A 19,704-nucleotide genomic window follows, 5' to 3' on the forward strand; every position below is an offset into this window, starting at 1 on the left:
CGGTGCAAAAATATGGGCACCTCAACAGAAAAGTGACATTAATATTTAGTACATCCTCCTTTTGCAAAGATAACAGCCTCTAGTCGCTTCCTGTAGCTTTTAATCAGTTCCTGGATCCTGGATGAAGGTATTTTGGACCATTTCTTTCTACAAAACAATTCAAGTTCAGTTAAGTTTGATGGTCGCCAAACATGGACAGCCCGCTCTCAAATGATCTGAAAACAAAGATTGTTCAACATAGTTGTTCAGGGGAAGGATACAAAACGTTGTCTCAGAGATTTAACCTGTCAGTTTCCACTGTGAGGAACATAGTAAGGAAATGGAAGACCACAGGGACAGTTCTTGTTAAGCCCAGAAGTGGCAGGCCAAGAAAAATATCAGAAAGGCAGAGAAGAAGAATGGTGAGAACAGTCAAGGACAATCCACAGACCACCTCCAAAGAGCTGCAGCATCATCTTGCTGCAGATGGTGTCACTGTGCATCGGTCAACAATACAGCGCACTTTGCACAAATAGAAGCTGTATGGGAGAGTGATGAGAAAGAAGCCATTTCTGCACGTACGCCACAAATAGAGTTGCCTGAGGTATGAAAAAGCACATTTGGACAAGGCAGCTTCATTTTGGAAACAAAAATTGAGTTGTTTGGTTATAAAAAAAGGCGTTATGCATGGCGTCCAAAAAGAAACAGCATTCCAAGAAAAACACATGCTACCCACTGTAAAATTTGGTGGAGGTTCCATCATGCTTTGGGGCTGTGTGGCCAATGCCGGCATCGGGAATCTTGTTAAAGTTGAGAGTCGCATGGATTCCACTCAGTATCAGCAGATTCTTGAGAATAATGTTCAAGAATCAGTGACGAAGTTGAAGTTACGCCGGGGATGGATATTTCAGCAAGACAATGATCCAAAACACCGCTCCAAATCAACTCAGGCATTCATGCAGAGGAACAATTACAATGTTCTGGAATGGCCATCCCAGTCCCCAGACCTGAATATCATTGAACATCTGTGGGATGATTTGAAGCGGGCTGTCCATGCTCGGCGACCATCTAACTTAACTGAACTTGAATTGTTTGTCCAAAATACCTTTATCCAGGAACTGATTAAAAGCTACAGGAAGCGACTAGAGGCTTTTATCTTTGCAAAAGGAGGATCTACTAAATATTAATGTCACTTTTCTGTTGAGGTGCCCATACTTTTGCACCGGTCAAATTTTGGTTTAATGCATATTGCACATTTTCTGTTAGTACAATAAACCTCATTTCAATCCTGAAATATTACTGTGTCCATCAGTTATTAGATATATCAAACTGAAATGGCTGTTATAAACACCAAAATATTTAGAACTAAAAATGATTAAGATTAATAGGGGTGCCCAAACTTTTTCATAGGACTGTAATAAATAATATAGAACAATAGCCAAGCCATTATTACTCCTCCAGAAGGAAGAGTTATTACAAATGAATTAAAAAAGGCTGAAAAACTGTATACGAAGAAGCTCTGAAAATAATGTGAAGGGTTGATGTGTATATAATACTGTGGAATTTGTTGGCACTGTAAAATAGATATTACAATAGGTTATCTGAATGCATTCATTTTCTTTCACAGTGTTTTTGATATGGATTCTAAGTCAGGGATCACTCTTAGATTTCTGGGGTGCTCAGCCTGCTCAAGACAGGAGAACTGGGCCCCATTTGAAAGATCAGTGGAGTTCTTTTAGGGACTAAAGTCAACCCCTTTAAGGATTATTATGCTTCGCTTTTTAAAATCCCCACAATTTGCAAATGTATGCCTATGAACACGTTTTCTGGTCAGTGTATACCTTAACTCTGTGCCATAAACGATATCAGCAGAGCCTACAAGCTATATAAACCATATGGGATCAGTACATCAGCGCATCCTTCTGTTGCTGTTCTATCACGCAGCCTTTGTTGTGCTGTGTCTTGACCTTGGTAGATACGTCTTTGTGCTCTAAGTGATCAGTCCGTTGTAAATAAAACTGTGTAGCAAGTTGTCTTGTCATGATTTTCAGAACATAAAATGACACCAATAATTCCGTCTGAAGGAAAGTGATATAAATTGCATGAACTGCAAACTCCAGGGGTAGGATGATAATTTGTTCATCTGTTAAAAGGAATAGGATGAGTGGCGTCTGTATAAGGAATGTCAAGAGCAGAAACCCGGCCAATTCTGGAACCTAAGGGACAAATTATTAAGATGAGAAAAAAATAATGGTACAGCGCCACCTACAGTTACTAAAGCACAATGTTACTTGTTACATCTTTATATAATGTAGTTGTAAAGCGGTGTTATACAGTAATACATATGATTAGAGATGAGCGAACAGTAAAATGTTCGAGGTTCGATATTCGTTTCGAGTAGCCCCTCAATATTCGACTACTCGAATCGAATATCGAACCCTATTATAGTCTATGGGGGGAAAATGCTCGTTTCAGGGGTAGGCAACGTTCGATCAAATTATACTTACCAAGTCCACGAGTGAGGGTCGGGCTGGATCCTCCGAGAAGTCTCCTTGCAGCGTCCCTGCGGCGTCTTCCGGCTCTGAATTCACTCTGCCAGGCATCGGGCCTGGGCAGAGCCGACTGCGCATCCCCGCACTACAAGCGGACATGCGCAGTCGGCTCTTCCCAGGCCCGATGCCTGGCAGAGTGAATTCAGAGCCAGAAGAAGCCACGGGGAAGCTGCACGGAGAAGACTTCTAAAGGTAGGAGAAGAACTAAGCGTTGATTGGCCGACTGTATAGCATTCGGCCAATCAATGCTGGTTCTGCATCGAACTTTTACATTTGAATAGTACGAGTATTTTGAATACCGTAGTATTAGATTGAATACCTACTCGATCGAGTACTACTCGCTCATCTCTACATATGATCTATTCCTCCTCTGGTATCTGGTTCAGGAAGTCTGGAAATGAAATGCACAGTGCCAGCTCTTACCATCATCCTCTCATCTCTTTCTCTTGGCTCCTCCTGTAAGTTTTTATATTAGCTTATGTGCAAGGCCCTGATGCAAAATATGTGATGGGGCCATCATTTGCTATGTATAATATACGTGAGCCTCATGTGGTTTTTAGAAATGCATGAGTTTCTGTAAGTGTACGCTGTGTAAACCCACCCTAACACTTATGTCCTGAGAGGTTACCCAACTTTCTATGCTACCCCCTTACTAGAGTGAAATATGCAACAATTATTGCTCAAAAAGCAGCAACGTCCTATTTTGTGACTTTTTTTGTGTCAGAATTCTGAAGTGCAGACTTGATAAGTTCCCCCAATATGTTGTAATTTTAGAAATCAGATTCTAGCATACAGAAACACTCCCAAATGTGTTGCAAGTATTACTGTAAAAGATGTGGTGTTATCTCACTTTATGAAATAGCAATAATTTAACATCTATTGACTTGGTCAATACAAATATAGTAGTAATGTACTGACTATTACTTATCTGCAGCTTGTTTTATCAAGAACTATTCCACTGGTCCTTCAGATATCGCTTACCTTCTCATGTAAATTTCCAATGTATCCCAGGTACAGTCGCAGACTTTCTATTAATGTGAGAATGGTGACAGCTGTTACTAGAAGGACTTGATAATAACCAGGCAGCAAGTGATACTGGGGAAACAGGAAAGAAGAGCAGTTCTGAGGCTGACATTCTCATATAGTATGTCGGGTCAAAAGGATTTGCCCAATTGTCATAATGGTGTCAGAAAATGTGAACCTCAGTGTCATTGTGGGTGTAGTCTATGACTGTAAGGGCTAAGACATAGAAGAGCAGACTAAGGACCTGTTCACACATCGGAAAGCCAAGAGAAATTAGAGGTAGTCTTCTGCCTCCAGTGCCTCTCCACCTTCTGACCCTGTGCATCCGACAGAGCTTCAATGTAGCTTATAAAATGGGCAATGATCAAGTTCTAAAACTTTACATGTATTGAAGCTTGAGCTCAGTTTATTGGAAATCTGTTAATCCTGTTAATAATTTGCAAAAACAAAGGGGGGGGGGGGTCCAGACCGAACATTACTCAAGCTAGAGATAGGCCTGATCCCAGTGACCGGGGCACCTCACAGTCTAAGGGCACTCTCATATTGCAGTATTTTGCATCGGTATTTGCAAGCCAAAATTAGGAGTAGAACCTACACAGGAAAAAGTGTAATGGAAAGAGTCCATGTTTTGGCCCCTCCTGGCTGTGGCTTACAAACACAGATTGTGGTGTTGCCATGTGGAAGAGACCTAAGGGCTAGTTCACATGTGAATAGGGTGTTGCGGAATTTGGTCCGGGAAAAAAAACGCTTCAGGAATTAGGAAGCTGTTTTTTACATTGGAGCGGATTTTGGTAAAAGCCGCCCCAACAACCGCCAGGCGTTTTTTCCCTCCAGCACAGTGAATTGGACCTTAAAAAAAACCATGTCGTGGTTTTTGGCAAAAGAACGCAACACGGTTTTCCGCCTCCCATTCACTTGTATTGATTTCCTGAGGCGGAATCCGCTTGCTTCTTTTTTCCGCTAGCGGGAACAAACTGCTAGCGGAAAAAAGACCGCTAGCGGTCTACATAGACCTCTATTGTGAGGGGCGGATTTTGAGGAGGATTCCGTGCCAAAATCCATCCCCTCTTGCCCCGTGCGTATTAGTGCAGGGGTCAGAAACCTTCAACACTTCAGTTGTTGTATAACTGCAACTCCCCGCATGCATACTTGGACTCCTATAACAGAGAATGGAGCATGTTGGGAGTTGGAGTTGTATAGAAGCTGGATCACCTAAGGTTGCCAACTCCTGCACTAGTGTAAAGGTGTCACACAGATCAAAAGTCTATTAAAGGGAGTCTGTCACCAGGGTGAAGCATATTAAACCAGATAGGTCAGGCTCGCCTGAGTGTAATGCTGTTACAAAGATTTTCATTTATTAATATTCATAATAGTTTATTTCAGAGTATGCAGATGAGCAATCTGGGTCACCAAGGGGAGCTCTGTTGCACCAAACTACTGCTCTCCACACTGCTTTAAGACGCCCTCCTTCTCCTTTCCTTTCTTGGACTGACAGGACTAAGGAACAAAGCTGGTATCTTGCCTGGCCTCTCACTCAGAGAAAAGATGTGGAAAGGAGCAAGTATTAAAGCAGCATGCAGGAACAGGGATCCATACTGCTCCTTTGCATATTCTGAAATAAATTAAAAGCACAAAAGCAAGATAGGGGATAACTTGCAGATCAATGGAGCGGTTATTAGTCAGTGCGTATACCACTCCTTTCAATGAGAGCTCCGGAAATAGCTAAGCTCTGTACTTTGACCATTTCTAGCACTCCAATTTAAATGAATGGCGCCCAACCACCACTACATTGAAAACAGGGGAAGAAAGTTCCCTGTTCTCCTGATCAGTGGGGATCTGAGCGGTCGGACCCCACTGATCTGAAAGTTATCCCCTATCGTATGGCAATAAGAAGTGTTACATTCAGGTTTGACCTATCTGTGTTGCTGGTTTAACATCCTTCATCCTGGTGAGAGACTCCCTTTACAGAAGAATGTTCTTTATTTCTGTATTGAAATGAGATTATTTCTAAGTAGGAGTATTATTGGTTTCACTTATTTTACCCCTTCAGACGTTTTGTACTTTAATATTAATAGTTTCAGGTTAATAGTCTTCTTTTATGTTTTAATTTAAAAAAAAAAAACCTTTCCCATGAAGGCTTTTATATCCCTATCAGGATATACACTAAATCTACGATGTCTCCTCACCTTGAGCTCCAACATGATGACCTCAGATATAAACCATATAGGAAAGAAAGCAACATTAAAATACAAGGTCATCTGTAAAGGAAGGCTTGACACCACTTCATGTCCTGCAGAGACACAAAGAATAGGCCATACAATACAACAGTGTATGTATTAGAAGATCCCTGTATAAAGCTGCCATGTGGGGCACACTTTATGGCAGAATTGTTTTGTTATTAATTTTGTTTTCACATTACAGAATGTTCCGTAAAAGTCCAATCAATAGCGGTTAAAGGGGTTGTCTGACTTTTTAACAATTGTTCTGCTGATAGGGGGAGTAACATAAAAATAAATAAATAATAAAAAATGTACTCGCCTCTCTCTGGTGCTCTGCTTCCATTGGTCGCTACTCACATCCTGTGTGTGCCAGGTGACCTCCGCAGCCAATCACAGGCTTCAGTGGTGACCTCTTCACAAACAACATGACACAGCTGAGGCCATTCAGTCACATGCTGCTTGTGAAGAAGTCACTGCTGAAGCCTGTGATTGGCTGCGGAGGTCACCTGGCACACAGAACATCGCAGATGACGTCAGCCAGGGCACCGGTAAGCAGAAGCCGCTGATAGAAATGGTGGACCAAGGAGAAGTGAGTAGGGTTTTTTCTATTCCACTTACCCTATCAGCAGCACAATTGTAAAAAAAAAAAAAAACAGTAGAACAACCTCTTTATTGATATAATTTTATGCTTTAGACCAGTGGGGTAGTGCAGCACTATTATATATAATGGGAACTATTATTTATAAGGTAGCAACTAATATATAAGAGGGGCTATTATTTATAAGGGAGGAAATAATATGTAAGGGGAACTATTATAAGGGGAGCTATTATAAGGGGGCTGTTATTTTAAATCAGGATAGATCATCAATAAGAGATCAGTGGGGGTCCAACATCAGGGACCACTGCTTGTGGTGCTTGTGCAGGCACCCTGACAACTTTGCTATTTACAAAGAACCACTGTAAATTCAAATAGCTGGTCAGCAGGGGTCCTGGGTGTTAAACCTCCACTGAACTCTTATTGATGAGCTATCCTGGGGAACTGGAATATCAATTTAAACGGGTTACTAACCTTTTAAAAATTGCTGGCCTATCATTGATATAGGCCATCAATTTTAGATCGTGGGAGTCCAACTGTTAGAATCCTTGCAGCTATTTCCCCGAGCCTGCAGCTCCCAGCATTGTCTGCATGCCGGCACTGTACTGCTCGCTCATTGCATTCTTGATAACAGCATCTATATCTCTTTTAAGTCTCTGCCCCTATCAAGAAAACGCTGTAGAGAGGGGGTAGGAGCCCACAAGACTTTAGTTACACTACTGCATTAGCCCAAGTGCTTCAAATTGGACAGAGTCGTAACATCCGTAACAGTCTATGAGGTCATACTGTACCTCTGTGTGTCTCTGATATCACAGTATATCATTAATGGCTTATTGATGAAATTGGATTTTAGATTATGAGCCATAATAGGGAGCCGGAACTAATTTGCGTGATCTCTGCACAGTGCTGTGTAATATGTTGATGCTATATAAATGAATAAAATAATAGTGAAATTATTAATAATAATAATAATTACATTGCCCAAGGTATCTAGATTCTTGATAATGAATATATCATTCTGAATGCTATCCAACTGCCCAGTCAGAAATAAATGCAAAAACAAAGAGATATCACAATCAATGGCAGAACTCAAAAGATCATCACTATATGGGTCAGTCTGGAGCAGTAAACCAGCATAGTCTGTGATAGTCTGGGAGAAACAAAACACAGTACCTGTATGATAAGAATGACTTTCCCCACAATCCCTAGTTTTGTTCTGGATGAAGAAGGACCCACTGATGCTTGCAAGACCGTGGCGGACATTACTTGGCAGGGGAGTATGAAGAGGCATGACCAGTACTCACACTGCCCAAAACTGCCATTCTCTTCTTAGCAGACAAGATTAATCCAGACATCTCTGCTAATTGTGATGCTTTAATGGGATTACAACCTGCTGCACAACAAGGATTAGCCAACTGTTGGTGGGAGAAGACAGATGAAACATATGGAAGAGTTGCTATAATTTACACATATGATATGTTTCACAACTTGTGTATTTAAACCACAAATGTCCTACTAAAGTTTCCAATCATTTACAATGTTAGATTAACTTTTTTTTGTTTATATTGAGGTTTATTTAGTACTTACACATGTCCAAATCCATATGTTACCATTCTTGAATTCATTCATAGGGTTCCAAGACTAATCATTAATGACCTACCAATAGCATAGTCATCCTCCACCTGGAAGCGCTGAGATATTAGCTTTTTTCCTGATGAATTGTTTGGCCCAACGAAAGTGTCACCATTGCTTTCCTCACACCAAAAATCTACCTTCATGTTAGGATTGACAGTGCCAGGCAATGTACATGTCAGTCATTGCAGGCAGGCAGGGAATGGGCATTGAAAAGCATAGCTCTTTTGTGCAGTGGGATGCCCTCATTGCACCAAACAGCTTATTATTCACTTATAATCATGTGTACACTGGCTGTCTGACTTTAGTTCAATAGGAACTCTTCTGGTGACAGACTCCCCTTAACTATTTCCCTACCCTGGACATATGTCATACGTCCTGAGAGGGAAGCACTTCAGTAGCCAAGGACGTATATAAGGGATAATAAGATCTTAGGTTCATTTCAAACCTTCACATATCAATTCCTGAAAGTGTTTTAAACATCTTTAAAATGAATCTAAGATCATCTTAATAACTCTTGGATCTGGAGCTCTAAAGTGTCCTCCCCTCCAGCCTCAGTCAGCCTCTCCGGACAGCAAGAAGGAGGAAGAAGGGGCAGAGGAGATGAGCTGCAAAATGCACATAAATATCATTATCTGTGCATAAATTGAGTCTAACCTCAGGGGAGGAGTAACATGGACTTCTACTATCAGAGAGGTCTCTGATTGTCACATAGAGAGGAAATATAATACCCCTCTGAGCCTACTCATAGAGGTATTCTTATGTAATACCCCTCTGAATATAATCAGACCATTAACCCTTTCGCTGCCAAGCATGTAGCTATACGTGCTCCCAAGGTGGCACATCAGTAGCCGATATCTCTGGACTGCATCAACATATCTTGATGCTTTAAAATGCATTTTAAAGAAGAGAATCTCATTTTTAAAATGATACCAGGAACTTGATGATTGAACTTACAGTTTTGGAGTGATTCACTGTTGAAAAAGCTATTTGGCATTGAGATCCAACTGCAGATCTCAATTCCCAACAGCATTTCAACAGTGAATTGCTCCAAAACGGTAAGTTCAATCATCAAGTTCTTGGTATCATTTTAAAGATGAGATTCTCCTCTTTAAAATGCATTTTACAGCATCAAGATATGTTGATGCAGTCCAAAGTTATAGAGCTCTAAATTGTCCCCCCCCCCTGTCTAAGCAAGCAATTTGCGAACTGTAACAAGAAAGGGAGGGGGGCACGAGCAGCCCAGCAGACAGAGACAGAGAAACAATCTGACTCTGTATATAACTTGTATGTGACACCAGGAGGGGGGTGGCAGGGACTCTTCTGTCCCTATTAACCTTTCTCCTGACAATCAGAGCGCATACTATACATTTGTCTCTGATTGTCACATACAGGCATAATGTAATTCCCCCCTGAGCTTTACTAGTGGGGTATTCTTATGTTATACCTCCTTAACATAACCAGGAAGTTTATTGGCGCTGTGACCCAGACGTTTACCATTGTCCAAGTCGCAGCACCAAAAAAAAAAAGTCGCACCAAACAGTTACACAACATATACATAAAGTCGCAAATAAAGTTTACATTTCACCCAATCCCTGTCCTGTCTATACCTGAGCTTTCTACAGTAAAATACGTCTCTAGTGATATCCGTTACACGCTAAAATAATAGTAATAACAATTATCACTAGAGATGAACGTATAGATTGCTAAAATTTTTATAGGGGGATGGAAAATAGCATTTTTATGTAAAGTCCTATTTAATTTGCGTGCACAAAATGGGATGGCGCATTTCTGCGATTTTGGCGATTTCTTAACACCCGCCCCTGTAAATATATACATGTGTGGTATGTATGAACTCACATATTGCAGTTTTATGGACAGTACATTATGTTTGCAGAAAGGGTTTGCTTGAGCCGCACTTTAGTGGCAAATTTTAATTTTTGTGCGATTTTTGCTAGCAATCTTTGTTTGCTGCAAAGTTGAATGAAGGTGGTTGTATATATAAACTATTAAATTGTGTTTTTATATACGGAATGCAGTGTACTATGAAAAAAAGTTGCTTTTTGGTATCACAGTCACAGTTTGGTAGGTGCAGTATAGCTTTTTAACATATTAGTGAATAAAAGCTAAATCCTGCTTGTCTTCTGCATTCGTGTTTTGGGGAGTCTGAGCTCTTGTAGTAGTTGATGTTTGCGGTACATATAGTATATTTACACATTGTATACACCTTAAGCTATTATTTTAAATGTATTTTGTATACAAATCTGAGATTGAACATGAGTTTTAGGTGCAAATATATGTTTTAGCGTATTTTTTCAAAAAATTATTTGTGTTGGTTGCAAAGCTGCATGAAGGTGGATGTGGCTATCAATGACCCATTAAGACATTTGTAATCTTCAGGTTGTCTAGTTTCAAAAAAATATATAGGGTTTAGGGGTTCATTTACTTTTCATCGTGTGTAATCCCTACATTTTATAGGATGATACTTTTTAACATTTCCAGCTTCAAAGCAGATTTTTGTTCCTTCCAGTTCTAGCGATTTTCTGAAGACACGTGCATGCGGGTGCAGGCTATAGTGATATGTATGAACTCTGCACATGTTGAACTCTTATTTTTAGGAGGTTTGGTGCATTTAATTTTTTGTTTGGTTTCCGCTTTTAACAACTAATATACATTTATTTGCATTTTTTCATAAAACATTCACTTTAAATCAAAATTGCATGAAGGTGCCTATTCGTACACAGCACCAAGTGGCATTCTGACAATGCTGCAGGTGTCTACTTTAAGAAAATATAAAGGTATGGGGGGGTTGGATGCTTTTTTAATGTTGCAATTTACGTTTGATTTGTCCATCTCAAAACTGTGAAAATTGCTCTGGCTACTGGAGGTGCAAAATTTCCAGAGACCCTTGGCAGCGAAAAGGTTAATTGGCGCAGTGACCAAGGCATTTACCATTTTCCTGATCAAAGTGAAAAAGAGTTGCACCAAACACTTCCAACACAAACTCAAATTTAGTAATAAATTTTGCATAACAGTGTCAGTGAAATGGTTAATGAAAAGGGAAGGAATCCTTGCTGATGCAGACACTTCGAAGCTCAGCACTGTCCCTTTAAGGAAATATTGCAGTTAATTATATGACCTTTTTCTTACCTGTGGGTGGCATCATTGTACTGTAAAGACCTGGACATCAATGTACAATTTACCTACAAAGTCTTACTAGCATTATGTATGGGAATCTGTGCCAAGGCATACGTGTATGAAACTAATCACCATTTTTTCCTACATAGGTTCAACCAGCTCTCAACAAACAAAGTGAATCAACCTTTGAAATATTGTGTAACCATAGTTGCACCATACTTCTTGCACCATATGTTCTGACTAGTTTCTTATGTGATTAGATAAGCTTTACCCTTGCAGCTATTTCAGAAGCCTTGTTCTCCTCTCCACTTCTATCCTGAAGTTATTAAAGGGATTATCCGGGTTTCTAACATTGATGACCAACAATATTACATCTGTCAGGGTCCGATGCCTAGAACCCCTGCAGATCACTAGTACTCAGACAGTGCAGATCTCAGTATTGCTGTACAAACTGTAGCAGCAAGCGTACTGTTTGTATGGCAAGTGAGCAACATGGCTGTCTGGGTATCAGGGATCTGCAGGTGTCCCGGATCTCAGATATCCATAGATCTAATTTTGATGGCCTTCTGACTGTCATGTCTGATCTCACACTGATAGACAAAGATGACAGAGGTCAGAGTTCAGAGGCATGTGTGTATTGTCTACAACTGTCTGAAATAAAAGACATACATAGCAGGAACATAGGAGGGAGACAGGGAACTTGGGGTGTTTAATTTAGCAGACAATGATGTAGGAGAGGGTTTGGGATCACATACCTCCTAACTTTCAAAGGGCAGAAAAGAGGGACAGAATACACTGTGGCAAATTTAGCTCCACCAACTTCTATATTGACTCCACCTATTCCCATCCATTTCTTTGTGCCCCCACACAGTGCCACCCTAACATTATATGCCCCCACATTATAATGTTCCCCTTCAATTGCCCCGTAATATAAAGTTCCTCTCCTGGTATCCCAGTTTAAATGGGAGGAAGCTGGAGGGGGACATCTATGTTATGTATTGTAGGACATTACGTATTGTACGACAGGTATAAAACATTTGCTTGTACCATATGTTTTGTACTTGTTTATATGGTTGAATTTTCCTTACATTAATTTTTGCTTGGTTTGTACTGATTTATTCAGTGCCTAGTGTATACATTACCTGATCATAGATTTGTCATTTAGCACATTTTCACAGATTCACACCGATTATAATAGTTTATTATAAAAAAGGGTAAAATTCTACAAAGTCTTCCTTTAATACAAGAGCATTTCATTTAGTTTAGTATTACGGGCAGATTTCCTAGTTAATGCTATCAGTACAGTACTATGTGTAGTTTCACAGCTCGTCCCTTGGGGCTTTCAGGGGAAAGTGCTGGAACTCCTTTGGAACCTCTTCTCCTTTTTCTGATCTCTTGTAAAATCCTGCTTCGTCCAGTATTGCACTAATTTCATCAGCTGTCTTGTTCTTAATTTTTGTCACCTAGAATAGAATACTCAAAAGTTGTTAAGCTTAAATTGGAATTTCACAAAGTTGTACCAAGAAGATAAAAATGTACATTTGTATATACATGTCAAAGCCCAATATCATAGCAAGTATATGTTTAAAATAATTCCAACACTCAATGCCACTACATAGGTATAACAGTCTACTGGTACCTGCAGAGATCAAGCTGTCCAATGGTCTAAAACACCGGGCATTGGCCAAACCAGCCTAGTCAAACTGATATCAGCTGTTCTATTACAGCTTGGCTCCCGGTACTGTTTACTTGGTGGGAGCTGTGCTGTTCACTTGCTGTAGAAAGTCTAGCAGCAGGCTTGGGTACTGCAGTACTGCCACATAGACTTCAATGAGACATCAAACCTGATGGAACTACAGTGAGTAAGCAGTGTGGGTCCTGGAATGGGAGCATTAACAGGAGCCACAATTTCCCAAAACAGCTAATTTGCTTGGGTCTTGTCAGACCCCGGCAGATCTAACATCAATGGCCTATCATAAGGATAGGTCATTAATAGTAGAAAGTGGTACTTATGGCTACATACACGGTATATGCCAGAAATGCCCAATAGATGCAAACCACTTTCAGTGATCCACATCTATCTTAAGAACAGGGGTCCTTGACCTCATTCATGGTTACAATGAGTGGAGAGACAGCAGTGCATACACACTCTCATTCACTTGTATGGGAGTCGCCAAAAAGAGCCATGCATACAGCCTGTGGATATAGACTTAAATTCCAAAATCGGAAAAGTCTTTAAAGTAGCATTTCAGGGAAAAAAAAAACTATACATTGTAAAAAGGCAGTGAATATCTCATGAATTCTCTTAGAGCCGTAAGCTTGGATATAGCCAGTTCTCCCCGGTTTTGCCACTCTGGTTGAAGCTCCATAAATTGTGGGAGTGCTGGGTGACAGACCCCCACTAATGTATATGTATATTTTTCAATTACAATTTTCCAAATCCTCTACCTCACTTCACACAGCCAGATTTAAAGTAGCACTCCAATGCTCTTCTCACTGAAGGCCATATTTGTGAGTTATCCACTTCGTTCTGGTCCTCAATTACCGTATATACTCAAGTATAAGCTGACTTTTTCAGCACAGTTTTTATGCTGAAAAAGGTCCCCTTGGCTTATACTTAAAACAGGGTCCAACTCAGGGTCGGACTAGCAAAGACCTGCATAAATTAAACAAGGGGGGAGGTCCTTTGGTGCTACAGTAATGATATAGGACACTCCCCCTTCTCTAGCAAGAGAGATGAAAGCTCGGGAGGCCCCTGCTGCTGCCCTGCATCGAGGAGAAGAAACACACAGGTACCTGCTGTCTTACTATTCCTATTATTGTTCGGTATGTGGGGTTATTAATTTAGTTTCAGTAACTCCATGTGCCTCACATTAATAGCAGTTAATCATGTCCCTGATATTAACCCCTGTGTGCCCCATATAAGGGTTACTAATATGTGAGACACATGAGGGTACTAATGAAGGACCTTAATTATGAAGATACCTAATTACTACCTCCATATGTCCCACATATCAGTAACTCTTATGTGAGACACACAGGGGGTTAATGTGAGGAACATGATGGGGTTAACTGCTATTACTATGAGGCACATGGAATTACTAAGCTGTAATGCACATGACCATGATGTCTCAGGTAATGTAATTTTATTGGTATCTATTTTAATTTTTGAAATTTTCCAGTAGCTGCTGCATTTCCCCCCTAGGGGTAAAACTAGGGGCCTCAGCTTATATTCGGGTTGGCTTATACTCGAATATATACGGTATGTCATGTGACCGTCAATAAGACTCTCCAACTGACAGCATGGACATGTGTGGACAGGAAGTCAGTTTCTCTTTTAATTCAAATAAGAACCTCAACATGAATCTGTTGGCGATCAATAGAGAAACTGCCTTCTTGTCCACACATACGACCTGTGTCACATGACACAATTGAAGACCAGAAGGACTGAATAACTTAATAATATAACCAATGGTAAAAAAAAAAAAAAAAAAAACTTACTACTATAAAGAGGACCTGTCTCCAGGTTCCAAAAAACCAATGACACACTTCATCTGATAAGATTGGCCTCTCTCTTGTTTTGTTTCTGCTAATGTCATGGACACTGATGGAGCTTATATCTTTGGAACGGCTGAACTGATTGGAATAGACAAAATATCGAAATGCTCTGAAATGCAGATGAGGTGACTGGGATTTTGAGAATGATGACAGGTCCTCTTTAATATAATAAATTGCTATAATAGGATTGGACCAACAATTATAGTTCACATTTGTCACTTGAAATCACTTACATACATACCTTAAGAACCTCATTTTTATAATTGTAGAAAATGATCTGAGGTTCAATATCATCATTGGATTCATATTCAATGTTATGGCTGGAAAAATGTCATGTCAAGGATAACACAAGTTCTGTCGCACAGGCAATTTTCATGGTGAATAACTGATCACCAGAAATATTTTATAAAGTATTTGAGTATAGAAACTAAAGATTTACTGCATCTAGTCTGCTCTTGTAGGATTTTCTTACATTCCTTTACTGTAGATTTCCTAACTACATCTGCTGGGAGTTTGCTCCAAGCCTCCACTACTCCGTCAGAAAAATATTTCCTGACATTATTCCTCATCTTCTACCCAACTTTCTTCTGTTTAGTTTTTATTAAACAAACCTCTGTCCTGAAACTTATGTATGACTTTAATGTATTTAAAGGTTTCGATCATGTCCTCCCTTTCCTCAAATCTATACAGATTCAATTAAGTCTCTCCTGGTGCTTTATACCTAAGACCATCCATCATTTCTATAGCCTACCTTTGAACTCGTTCTGTTTTATCTATGTCTTTTTATAGGTGAGATCTCCAGACTGGACTCATAAATCAGATTTTTCAATACTGTCTAAGGCTGAGGCCCCACGTTGCGGAAACGCAGCTTTTTTTGTTACAGATTTTGTTGCATTTTTTTGAGCCAAAACCAAGAATGGCTACAAAGGGAATTGGAAATATATAGAAATCTCTTATACTTCTAACTTCTGCTCCATCTAGTCCTGGCTTTGGCTCGAAAAACCGCAACAAAATCTGCAACAAAAAAAAGCTGTGTTTCCATAACGTGAGGCCTTAGCCTTAAAGTTAGACAATATTCTTAGACTGTCAGGTCTAACCTTAGGTGTGTTCATCAGATTTACAGGCCTGAACTTCATGCTGGGAGAGGGACTCATAAAATCATAGTTGTCTGTACTGCTAGTAGTCGCTGCCAGTAACATACTGTCCTGTACTGTAAATAGTATGGGACAGTATATTGCTGTGTGGCAGGGATTCCTATAAGCATAGATAACTATGATGTTACAAGTTCCTCACCCAACATGAAGTTCAGGCTGGTAAATCCACAGGTGAAACACAGTCTTGTGAGTCTAGGGTAACTATACAACTCCTATTATGCCCGGTTCACACATGCTGATGTGTTCCGTCTGTAAGAGTCTGCATGAGGACCCCTACGAATGGAAAACAAGCGCAACTGCAAGTGCTGTGCAGTTCAAGTGCACGGGCCTCATAGACTACAATGGGGTCTGTGTGCTTGCTTGTTGCTCGTTCATGCAGGCAGTGCGCGGCAAGCACACGGACCCCATTACAGTCTATGGGGCCATGCGCTTGAACTGCACAGCGCTTGCAGTTGTGCTTGTGTTCTGTCCATAGGGGTCCTCATGCGGACTCTTACGGATGGAACACATCAGCATATGTGAACCAAACCTTAGTTGGCTTAGTTTATGCCAGAACCCCAGGGGGTCGCAGATTAGGCCATGCCCTTACTATGAAGCCAGATACCTCTTTGTTGTACAAATTATAAAAATGTCTAAAACACTAATGGCACAAATTATGGCAGAATACTGGTGCATTTTGGTTGATAAATCTCCCTCAGTATTCCAGATGTGGTCTGACCAGTGCTCAATATAGTGGGATCACAATCTGTGTCTTCATACTGGTTACTCCTCTAGCTATGTAGCTGAGCATCTTACTCGCTTCCACTGCTGCCTACCCACACTGTGCATTCATTTTGACACTGTCTGATATCAGGACTCCTAAATCCTTCTCTTATGAAGTCCTGTCTAATACAGAAAATGGGCTATTGATACAATTATCATAACATTTGGAATAAAAGGATACTATAGTCCCCAGATGTCCAGCATGAATTTGTACAGCCCTGGTTTGCTCTTTATAGCACAACCTACGACACTTGGAGCCTGCAAAAAAAAAAAAGAACAGCCAGGTCATAGTATACATTGTGAAAAATACTGAGGTGTAAACTGCATAGAAAACACTATAGACATCTACAGACACATTAGGGCAGATTGTCGTACTGAATGACTAAGAACCCTTGTAGCAAAGTGCAGCAAAAAATCCTGCAAAAAAAAAGCAATGGAAACGTATCGTGTTTTTTTCCGCAACTTTTTCGTTGCGATTTTGCAGTGTTTCTGCCCCAATTATACCTATACAGAAAACACAGCTTTTCCACAACAGATTTTTTTTCTGCAATGTGTGGATGGGATTAGCCAGAATCCCATTCACTTTGCAGGTACTGTAAAATACTGCATTTTTGCAAGGTGGGGCCCTGGCCAAAAGGAGGGTCCCTACAACCCCCAGTCAGGGCATACAGCAATTACTAAAGTATTGCTGTATTTTATATAAGCAATCTACTGATATCAAATTAAAGTCCTGTACAGGAGCTAAAAAAGCGAGTAAAAAAGATTGCCCCCCCCAAAAAAAAAAAAAAAAAACTTATTATGAAAAACATTCAGTAAAGTGTACATGTTATCCTACGCCATTAACTCTGCAACAGAAAAAAAAAATAAGGATATGTGATTTGCAATTTTCAGTCACCTCTCCTACTCCAAAAAATTGAGTAAAAAGTGAATGAAAAGTCATATGTACCCTGCAATGGTGCCAATAAAAGAAAGCGTCTGTCCCATAAAAAGAGCCCTCAAAAACTCCATGAATGGTAATATAAATAAAGTTATACATGTCCAAATAAGCCAATGCATAGAAAAAAAAATTATGAAAACTTTTTTTTTACAATTTATTAAAATATGAAAGCATAGCAAAAGCCTAAGGCTGGGGCCCCACAGGTCGGAAACACCGCGATTTGCCTGCAGCGTTTTACAGTAATTGCAGAGTGGATGGGATTCATGCATATCTAATGCCCACTTTGCGGTAAAAACCGGCACGGTTTTGGAAATCGCAGCATGTCAATTTTATCTACGGAAACACCGGCAGCTTCCCCGTAGATATAATGGTAAGAGAAAGTTTGCGGTAGAAAACTGTGAACTTTCTGTTCAAAGCGCTGCGCTGCGTATTGTCCCATCTGGCCTTAGTCTAAGGGGTCTATTTGAATTGTTACTTTTGCTACATAGTGAATACTGAAAAAAGAAAGCCTATAAAACTATGATGCAATACATTATATGGAATATTAAATGGTGATATTAAAAATGAATGTAAAAATAACAACAAATGTGGAAGAACGGGACAACATATGTATTTGCAAATATGAAAAATTATTGCAGTAGAGGCATAACAAAAATTGTATATACAAATCCTATAAAAAAACCCCTCAAAACGGAATTAAGTTCCAAATTCTATATTGCTTAATTTCATAATATATCTGTGTAGGAGAGATTATATTAATAGCTATGGAAGCTGTAGAAATGTGTATGCAGAAAGCTAAACCTTATAACAGCTGCTACCGGATAACATTGTCAAATCAATTGTGTAATTTGCAATTGATCAATTTTCTAACCAATTTTCAATAGTTTACCTAAATCCGTAGTCAGTTTATTGTATTTTACTTTAAATGACGGGACTATTAATTGACATATCTGCTTTAGTTTAGATATATAGATAAAAATTCATAATAATAAAATATGCTAAATATACTTACAATAACTTTGCCTCTGGCTATTTCAATGTCTTCAATAAGAACCCTTTCTATTGTGTCATTTTCGCTATTGGCATTGACACAAGCAGAGATGGCGAGGACACACAGCAAAGCCTTAAGTACCATCTTTCTAGATGCACCAAGCAACATAAAGTTCCACAGCAGATTAAAATATAGTAAGAATGAACCATTATATAAGCAGGGGTGTTTCTATATTGCTAACAATCACATTCTGACACGGCATGTACCATGTGATTGTCATTAACTACGCAGGTGTTCCACAATCAACTTTTCACAGATGAAATAAGACTCTTTGTCAAGGTCTATTTAAGTGCATGTTTATCTTAGTTAAATATTACAAAAATATCCAAATTTTTCTCCATCATTATTGTTCAGTAATGGGAATATGTTGCTAAAAATGACCTTTTCAATCATGTTTGTATTTTTTCTATATATATTTTCATTTTCCTAAATTTTTTAAATAGTATAATGTCCTGCAATTTTCACTCCGCCACTAAGCCAAATAATAAGCTGACACTTGCCAATTCTGTAGGGGCTTCTTTGCAGCAAGTTTACTATAGTAGGGAACACATCTGTAGATAACACCATTTAATAGCCACTGTGAGGGTGTGAAGCTAGAGGGCGCTGTAGAGCGACCCAAAACAGGGTTAAAAAGGACCTGGACCACACCCATAGGAGAGAGAGAAAGGGGCTCAACTCCAGAGGGAGTGCACACAGCAGGAGAGTGCTGCTGACGGCCTGCAGGAGCAAGTGGACTGGACCAGTTGGAGACAGACAGGAGGTCTGTCCCAAGAAGGCTGGATTCCAGAAGACGCCGAACTCCAGAGAAGGAGTGTTGCTGTTGCACTAACACACCTGTGCGTGTCTTTTCTGCCTTCTGACAGTTTTCTTTTTCTTGCCCATAGTTTAAGAACAAGAGCCCACAATATGCACCAGTAACCTTGGCTTCAACGAGCAGCAACATTTTACTATCTTCTGTAGTCAAATGTATTCACAAAACAGTTAATTCATGTGGCACCACAACAACTAGCATTTTCTTCTGTCATTTTCTTCTTGAGTCCAGGAAAGGGACTCAACTCCAGAGGGAGTGCACACAGCAGGAGAGTGCTGCTGATGTCCTGCAGG

General features: G+C 39.9%; 2 protein-coding genes across 3 annotated transcripts; both read right to left on the reverse strand.

The window, feature by feature from the left end:
* Positions 1-1,812: 1,812 nt before the first annotated feature.
* LOC142192991 (transmembrane protein 17B-like) lies at positions 1,813-7,711 on the reverse strand. Of its 2 annotated transcripts, XM_075262451.1 has the most exons (4): positions 7,542-7,711; positions 5,741-5,844; positions 3,513-3,626; positions 1,813-2,195 (listed from the first exon to the last, which is right to left on the reverse strand). In XM_075262451.1, exons 1-4 carry the CDS (start codon positions 7,657-7,659, stop codon positions 1,881-1,883), a joined length of 651 nt encoding a protein of 216 aa, XP_075118552.1. In that variant the 5' UTR covers positions 7,660-7,711; the 3' UTR covers positions 1,813-1,880. The 2 variants fall into 2 exon arrangements, with proteins under 2 accessions (XP_075118552.1, XP_075118553.1); XM_075262452.1 differs by lacking the exon at positions 3,513-3,626.
* A 4,746-nt stretch (positions 7,712-12,457) lies between these two features.
* On the reverse strand, positions 12,458-18,684 carry LOC142193017 (selenoprotein M-like). Its single transcript, XM_075262453.1, has 4 exons — positions 18,562-18,684; positions 16,794-16,870; positions 14,938-15,016; positions 12,458-12,601 (listed from the first exon to the last, which is right to left on the reverse strand). The coding sequence occupies exons 1-4, from the start codon at positions 18,682-18,684 to the stop codon at positions 12,458-12,460; spliced, it is 423 nt and encodes a 140-aa protein (XP_075118554.1).
* Positions 18,685-19,704: the final 1,020 nt, after the last annotated feature.

This window comes from Leptodactylus fuscus, chromosome 1 (assembly GCF_031893055.1).
Source record: "Leptodactylus fuscus isolate aLepFus1 chromosome 1, aLepFus1.hap2, whole genome shotgun sequence".
Taxonomy (NCBI): domain Eukaryota; kingdom Metazoa; phylum Chordata; class Amphibia; order Anura; family Leptodactylidae; genus Leptodactylus; species Leptodactylus fuscus.

Excerpts from the sequence above, each read along its gene's own strand:
- LOC142192991 (XM_075262451.1), bottom strand. The coding sequence starts at position 7,659 with ATGCCTCTTCATACTCCCCTGCCAAGTAATGTCCGCCACGGTCTTGCA. Across the intron at positions 5,845-7,541 it reads AAGTCATTCTTATCATACAG|GACATGAAGTGGTGTCAAGC; the intron begins GTACTGTGTTTT and ends GTGTCTCTGCAG. Across the intron at positions 3,627-5,740 it reads TCATCATGTTGGAGCTCAAG|TATCACTTGCTGCCTGGTTA; the intron begins GTGAGGAGACAT and ends CTGTTTCCCCAG.
- LOC142193017 (XM_075262453.1), bottom strand. The coding sequence starts at position 18,684 with ATGGTACTTAAGGCTTTGCTGTGTGTCCTCGCCATCTCTGCTTGTGTC. Across the intron at positions 15,017-16,793 it reads CTGGACATCTGGGGACTATA|CCATAACATTGAATATGAAT; the intron begins GTATCCTTTTAT and ends ACATTTTTCCAG. Across the intron at positions 12,602-14,937 it reads ATAAAAATGAGGTTCTTAAG|GTGACAAAAATTAAGAACAA; the intron begins GTATGTATGTAA and ends ATTCTATTCTAG.